Source organism: Piliocolobus tephrosceles, chromosome 14, assembly GCF_002776525.5.
Source record: "Piliocolobus tephrosceles isolate RC106 chromosome 14, ASM277652v3, whole genome shotgun sequence".
Lineage (NCBI taxonomy): Eukaryota > Metazoa > Chordata > Mammalia > Primates > Cercopithecidae > Piliocolobus > Piliocolobus tephrosceles.
Window position 1 is genome coordinate 41937778 of NC_045447.1, and position 7731 is coordinate 41945508.

General features: G+C 53.2%; 1 protein-coding gene across 1 annotated transcript; it reads right to left on the reverse strand.

The window, feature by feature from the left end:
* Nucleotides 1-996: 996 nt before the first annotated feature.
* ALDH1B1 (aldehyde dehydrogenase 1 family member B1) lies at nucleotides 997-7204 on the reverse strand. Its single transcript, XM_023201451.1, has 2 exons — nucleotides 7099-7204; nucleotides 997-2710 (listed from the first exon to the last, which is right to left on the reverse strand). The coding sequence occupies exon 2, from the start codon at nucleotides 2698-2700 to the stop codon at nucleotides 1147-1149; it is 1554 nt and encodes a 517-aa protein (XP_023057219.1). The 5' UTR covers nucleotides 2701-2710; nucleotides 7099-7204; the 3' UTR covers nucleotides 997-1146.
* Between the last annotated feature and the right edge of the window lie 527 nt (nucleotides 7205-7731).

Genomic DNA, 7731 nt, shown 5'->3' on the forward strand with positions numbered 1-7731 from the left:
CAATTTGCCAGGTACCTGCATTAGATTGTTACATAAGCAAAACTAAATCGTCATTGTATTGAACCCTCAAATTTGGGGTTTATTCGTTGTGGCAGCTAACATTATGCTAATACACATGGGAAGAACCTTGGCTGGGAGCAACTTGTCCAAGTTGCTCTGTCCACATTTCCAGCTAAGTGAGGTGGACGGCACCAGAGGCTCTCAAAGGGCCTCATACCAGGACTTCTTGTTTTCCCTTGAGGGTCTTCCTAACTCCAGGATTAATGTACAGATCACTGGGGCTTGGGAGGATTAAGTGACACTCTCAACCCAGGCTGATCTGGCTTCTGTGCCCAACTCCACCAACTGCTCTTACCAAGGTCTACAGGGAGTCCTGGTGGCTGCCGCCAGGGACACTGCTCAGTGCTCATCCTACTTGACCTCTTGGGAGCCTCAGGCTTCGCTGGGGTCTCCCTCCCCCGGAAAGTACCCGCCTTCCTTGACTTCCTGCCTCCTCTCTCCTGGGTCTTCCTCCTGCTCCTCCTCATTCTCTGCTCACTCCTTGTTGGCATTCTTAAGGTCAAGCAAAAATTATGTAAGCATATTCTTTGTCTACTCCTTCCCACAAATTAAGGAAAATCAGTAGCAAAATGAAGGGCAAGCAACTAAAAGAGCCAGCAACTGGCATACAGACAAGGAAAAGCACCTTTGGTTTTTAGGTTAAGCCAATGAAGAGTGGGGCCGAGATTTGGTATACACCTAGTTCAAAACCCCTAACGCTTTCCAAGCCTATGTCTGAGTTGAGTCAATTCACTAAACCGTCAAGTCAACCCATGGGAAAGTCCCTGGATCAGCAGGAAGAGCTACAAATTACAGATCATTGGTTTTTAATCTGTCTTCCAGAGACTCCTAAGAGTTCATGCAAACAACTCATGGGCCCCCAAGGGAGCTGTGGCTGGAGGTTGGATAGGTAGAACTCTGAGCCTGGTGCCCATCCCTGCTTTAAATAGAACGGCCTTGATTGAATTGCTTTATTTGTGGGGTTTCTTCTAAGAGTTAATTTGGAACAAATAAAGGGTGTTCTTGGCTTTAAAAGAGTTTGGCAAGCATTGGTCAAGGTGGTTGTGGAACTGCTGGACTGGGACTGGGCCTCCCTGACAGCTGCTCTTATGAGTTCTTCTGAGGAACCTTGATGGTGACTGTCTTCACCTCTGTGTAGGCCTTAAGTCCATCCTCACCCAGCTCCCTCCCATTTCCAGATTCCTTAAACCCTCCAAATGGTGTGTGGCAGGTGACGATGTTGTAGGTGTTTACCCACACGGTCCCGGCCTGGAGTGCCTGGGTGAAGTACATGGCCTTGTCCAGGTCCCGGGTGAACACAGCTGCAGCCAGGCCATACCTAGTGTTGTTGGCCCTCTCAATCACCTCCTCAATCTTCTTGAACTTGAACAGGGGCTGCACAGGCCCAAAGATCTCTTCTTTGGCGATCCTCATGTCATCCTGCACGCCACCAAAGACAGTAGGCTTGATGAAGAAACCACGCTCCCCAAAACGCTCTCCGCCACAGAGCAGTTTTGCACCCTCCTTCTGGCCAAGTTGGATGTAGCCTAGGACTCGTTCAAACTGCTCCTTGTCCACCTGAGGCCCCTGCTGGGTGTCCAGCTCAAAGGGGTTCCCCACTTTCCTCTGCTTTGCTTTCTCCACGGTTCTCTCAAGAAACTCATTGTAGATGGATTCTTCCACGAAGGTCCGGGAGCCAGCACAGCAGCACTGGCCCATGTTGAAGAACAGGGCTTCGTGGCACTGCTCTACGGCATGCTCCATGTCAGCATCGGCCAGCACGATGCTGGGGCTCTTGCCGCCCAGCTCCAGGGTGACTCTCTTGAGGTTGGAATCACCAGCTGCTTTCTGGATCAGGTGGCCTACCTCGGTGGAACCGGTGAAGGCAACTTTGTCAACATCCATGTGCTGCGCGATGGCCGCACCTGCTGTTGGGCCATAGCCTGTGATGATGTTCACCACCCCAGGGGGAAAGCCCGCCTCCTTGATGAGGGAGGCCAAGTACAGGGCAGAGAGGGGTGTCTGCTCTGCCACCTTCATAACCACAGTGTTGCCTGTGGCAAGCGCCGGGGCGAGTTTCCAACCCTGCATTACCAAGGGAAAGTTCCACGGGATGATCTGGCCACAGACACCAACGGGCTCATGCCGGGTGAAGCAGAAATGCTCGCCATCCATGGGGATCGTCTTGCCATGCCACTTGTCAGCCCAGCCGGCAAAGTACCGATACACCTTGATGACCTCATCCAAGTCCAAGGCGTAAGACTCTTGGAAAGGCTTCCCATTGTCCAAGGTCTCCAGTGAGGCCAAGTAGACTCGATCCCGCTCCACTAGGTCTGCCAGGCGGTTCAGCAGCCGGCCCCGCTCAGAGGCATCCATCCGGCGCCATGGGGACCCCAGGCGGAAGGCCTCCCGGGCTGCTTTCACGGCCAGATCCACATCAGCCCGGTCACCTTCAGCCACGTGCCCGATGACCTCCCCGGTGGTAGGGTTGACCGTGGGGAAAGTCTTCTTGCTGACTGCATCTTGCCATTCATTGTTGATGAACAGCTGGTTGTAGGAGATGCCTGGGTTCAGAATGGGGCTTGGGAGGGCTGCTGCCGAGGAGTACCGGGCAGTCCTGCCCTGGAGGCAAAGCAGCCGGGGTGCCAGGAAGCACAGCATGCTGACCACTCTGGAGAGGGACAAAAGAAACCAGGGTGAGAAGGTGGGATAAGGCAGGTGGCGGTACCCAAGGGCCCACCAGCTCAGACATTCCAAGATTCCAGCATTAAGGATTGTCACCTCTAAAAACATAGACTGTAAGAGCTGTGAGGGCCCTGATGAACATTCTGGGCCAACTCTATCACGTCCCGCCTATCCTCAGCTCACACCCTCACCTCTGCTGGGTCTCAGCAAGGCCTTCCCTGACCCATTATAAAATTGCAACTCTTCCCACCCCAACACTCTCTATCCCCCCCACCCTGCTTTGCTGCTTCTCTATCTCACATCCCAAATACTATCTTTACAGGCTTCTATGTTTATCTGTCTCCCCACAATAAAATGCAAGCTCCATGAGCACAGGAACTTATTTTTCTGTTTCATTCATCGCTATGTCCCCGAGCCTAGGGATATGCCTGCTACAGAGCAGTGGCTCAACACATAGTACTGAATGATACACAGGGGAAACACTGAAATTGCCACAAAGGCTGTCTAAGAATTGACTAAGACTTGAGTAGAAATCAAAGAGACTTGGAGACAGTTGTTCTCTGAGAGGGACCTGCTTCACTTCACCTCTGTGCCTCAGTTCCCCAATATGTGAAATGCCTCATGGGGTTATGTTGAATGATGTCTTGCATATAAAAACCCTGGCAAGTTCCACTCAGGACATCAGGACCGGCCGTGCCTCAGAAATTGAACTAGCCCAGCACCCCCTAACCACAGGTCTCAGCATAGCCTTTTCAGCTTTCCCAGAAGTGCAGCAAGTCAGGAGGCAGCTGAGAAGAAAAGCTACAACTCTGAGAAGTGTAGACTTCGTTAAAACAACTACTGTTACAAAACTTAAAACAGCGGATAATACATATTAAATGAAAATTAAACAGAGTGTAACGTTTCCAGATTAGTTGAAGCAGTTATTCTTCAGTCAGAATTTGAATCTCTCTGCCTTTGATATCTCATGAATCTTGCTCCGCCCAACAGTAAAATGGAATTGCACCTGCCTGTCCCTTCACCCCCAGCCTCTCACCCTCCACCCCTGGGCAGGCAGAGGAACAAAAAACTCAATCAGGAAAGCAAGGCTCCATGTAGGTCCCCAGCCCCATAAAAATCAATGTGATAGGCATGGTGGCTTACGCTGGTAACGCTTTGGGAGGCCAAAGTGGGAGGATTGCTTGAGGCCAGGAGTTTGAGACTAGCCTGAGCACATAGCAAGAACTCTGTCTCTACAAAAAATAAATAAATAAATTTGCCGAGAATAGTGGTGCATGCCTGTAGTTTTAGCTGCTTGGGGGGAAACACTTGAACCTAGGAGGTTGAGTCTGCAGTGAGCCATGATTGTGCCACGCACTCCAGACTGGGTAACAGAGCAAGACTGTATCTAAAAATAACAATAATAATAATCAATGCTGACCAAGAAAGTTTCCCTTCCCCTTGGGGGTGTTAGAAATAAGGCTCAAAATCCTAAGGAAATTGAACACTCGAACAAAGATTTCTTAGCAAAGCAATTTTACTTCTGCGCAGAGGGGTGCCTCCTTGGCCAGTTGCCATGAGAGCACACCTGAACAAAGGGGCACAAGAGCCTTTATTCCTGACACAAGTCCTGCCCCTGTACCCTTTCCCCATTGGCTGGGGTCGGGTCGTACAATCTAAACTAATCCTGGTTGGCTAAACATTTGATTTTTTTAGATAGAGTGGGCATGTAAAAGAAAGTGGAGAGAAAGGGAAAGGGGTGTCTGCAATGAGCTAGAAAGTTAGTCCTCTTTCCAAACAAGCAAAGGAATGTGAGCTGGTAACTGATAACGCTTGGCACTGTGGCGTGCCTGGGCATCTAACAAAGGCAAAAAGGAAAAAAATGAAAAAAAAAAAAAAAAGGGGGTGGGGGCTACTATGAATTAAAGAATAAAAGATTGATAAGATTATTTGAAGAGAAACCTCATCATATCCCATAGGGGGAAGCTGAGTCAGCAGGTCTGCCAGTGGTGCCCCAGGGTTCCATTTAGCTCACGACTTTGCCACATGCTGGGACAGAGCGCCCTTGCCAACAACAGGCCTGGCTCTGAGGGTGAGGAGACCAAAAGGAGGAAAGGGAAAGGGGAGTCACCAATCCATGGGGTAAGGGTTGAAGGGGTGAAGCAGTCAGGAGAGGTGGTCATAGGCCAAGGCTGGCAAACCTTTGCAATCACACAAAGGCTGTTCCTACTCTTGGGGCCTATATGGGGTCCCTGCTGGGGCCTCCACTTGCAGATAGGAAGATCACAGCTCACAGAGCATCATGCTTTACAGTTTGCAGGCAGTCTTCTCAAGGGAAATTTGCCAAGCCTCTCTCAGCTCCTAGCTGATCAGGGTCGATGATGACCCCCATTTTGCAAGAAGGCTGGGCACCAGCGAGGTTCAGGGACTCACCGAGGATACACAGCAAGAAAGTATAGGAGCCTCACTCCGGATTTCCACAGCCCTAGCTTTGCATATCCTCCAGAATATGGGCAATTTTTTACAGTTCATTCACTGCAGGAAGGACCGGATCTTCTCTATCCGTGAGGACTGCAGTGGTGCCCATTTCACCCCTTCTGTGGGGGAAAGGGCGCAGCCTCTGGGCTTGTCCAAGCCTCTGGGCTATGATCAGGGGCCCTCTGTTGGAGTGGGCCGAGTGGGCAGGAGTGTTGAAGTCGAGCTAACGTGGGAAGGTCTGGGGGCGTCTGTGTCCTCGGGGCCCCTGTACCGTCACCCAGAGGCAGGGGTTGGGATTAGGGGGTGTGGAGAGAGTCCTACCGTGCAACTGTGTCCGGAATTGGTGGGTTCTTGGTCTCACTGACTCCAAGAATGAAGCCGCAGACCCTAGCGGTGTGAGTGTTACAGTTCTTAAAGATGGTGTTTCTGGAGTCTGTTCCTTCAGACTTTCAGATGTGTCTGGATCTTCTTCCTTCTGGTGGGTGGTCTCGCTGTCAGGAGTGAAGCTGCAGACCTTCGTGGTGAGTGTTACAGCTCTTAAAGGCAGCGCGTCTGGAGTTGTTCATTCTTCCCGGTGGGTTCATGGTCTCGCTAGCTTCAGGAGTGAAACTGCAGACCTTCGTGGTGAGTGTTACAGCTCATAAAGGCAACGTGGGCCCAAAGACTGAACAGCACCAAGTTTTACTGCAAAGAGCGAAAGAAAAACGCTTCCACAGCATGGAAGTGGACCTGAGCCTGTTGCTGCTCTCTGGCTCTGGCAGCCTGCATTTATTCCCTTATCTGGCCCCACCCACATCCTGCTGATTGGTCCATTTTACAGAGAGCTGATTGGTCTGTTTTGACAGTGCTGATTGGTGCGTTTACAATCCTTGAGCTAGACACAGAGTCACAGAGTGCTAGTTAGCTAGATACAGAGTTAGCTAGATACAGAGTACCAACTGGTGTATTTACCAACCTTGAGCTAGACACAAAGTGCTAACTGGTGCGGTGTTTACAATCCTTGAGCTAGATACAGAGTCACAGAGTGCTAGTCCTCCCAAGTCTCCACTAGGTTAGCTAGATACAGAGTACCAATTGGTGTATTCACAAGCCCTGAGCTAGATACAGAGTGCTGATTGGTGCACATACGATCCTTCGGCTAGATATAAAATTTCTCCAAGTCCCCATCCAGTTCAGGAGCCCAGCTGGCTTCACCCAGTGGATCCTGCACCCGGGCTGCAGGCGGAGCTACCTGCCAGTCCCGAGCCGCGCCTGCACTCCTGAGCCCTTGGACTGTCCATGGGACCAGGCGCCACCCAGCGGTCGGCGACCGTGGGGGAGGCTCAGGCCGCGCGGGAGCCCACCGCAGGGGAGGGGCTTGGACATGGCGGGCTGCAGGTCCCCAGCCCTGCCCCGCCGGGAGGCAGCTAAGGCCCAGTGAGAATTTGAGTGCGGCGCGGCGGGCCGGCACTGCTGGTGGACCCGGTACAACCTCCGCAGCTGCTGGCCCGGGTGCTAAGCCCCTCACTGCCCTGGGCCGGCGATGCCAGCCGGCCGCTCCGTGTGCTGGGCCAGCCGAGCCGGCGCCCACCGGAATTCACACCTTCCCGCGAGCGCAGCCCCGGTTCCAGCCCGCGCTTCTCACTCCACACCTCCCCGCAAGCAGAGGAAGGAGGCTCCGGCCTCAGCCAGCCCAGAGAAGGGCTCCCACGGTGCCGTGGCGGGCTGAAGGGCTCCTCAAGCGCCGCCAAAGTGGACGCCGAGGCCGGAGGCAGAGGAGGCGCAGAGAGTGAGGGCTCCTAGCACATTGTCACCTCTCACAATGGCGGAAAGGCCAGCCCCCAGATGGGGACGCCGGGGCCCAGAGAGGAAAGCCCCCACGCGGCGCCGGGAGCTGCGGCTTCCCGGGGGAGCCGAGGGAAGACCCGCGTTAGTTACCTGCAGCAGACTTGTGCTCAGGTTCAGGATCAAGCTCGGGTTCAGGCTCCGGTCCTCCCAGTTCTGTCCAGCGGACCGCCTAGGGCTGGCCGCAGGTCCCGCCTCCGCGCAGCCTGGAACCCAGAGGCCAGTGAGGCTCCGCCTGCGCCTGGGGCGCTGCCTACCTCCTGCCACCGGCCAAGGCCGCTCTTCCCTCGCCCAGCCCGGTCTTTCCCGGTCCCCGCCCCTCTACCCCCCGCAGCCCGCACCGCTTCAGTTCTCCCTCCCTCGCGTCTCCGCATGCCCAGTGTCCACGTTGCTCAGATCTAGGGTCCTAAGGCACTGGTTTGGGAGCGGAAACAGAGATACGCAGAGAGGGACAGGGGCTTCCCCAGGTCACACAGCAAAGTTTTCGGAGACCAAACCCCAACTACGCTTTGCCTTTCTCCCCGCTGCAAGATGCTGCTTGACTGCCATCCTTTAGACTCCCCTTAACCTCCTCTCTGCCTCGCCTGTCCCTCATTTTTTTTGTCCGGGATTCACTAATTTCTGTCCTCCACTTTCACTGCCCCTTTCTTCAGTTCCTTTAAGAAGATTTTATATTTGGGCATTTTTCAAACTACATTTTTGTTCATACGGACATTTTGTACATAA

Coding starts and splice junctions, on each gene's coding strand:
- ALDH1B1 (XM_023201451.1), bottom strand. CDS start 2,700: ATGCTGTGCTTCCTGGCACCCCGGCTGCTTTGCCTCCAGGGCAGGACT.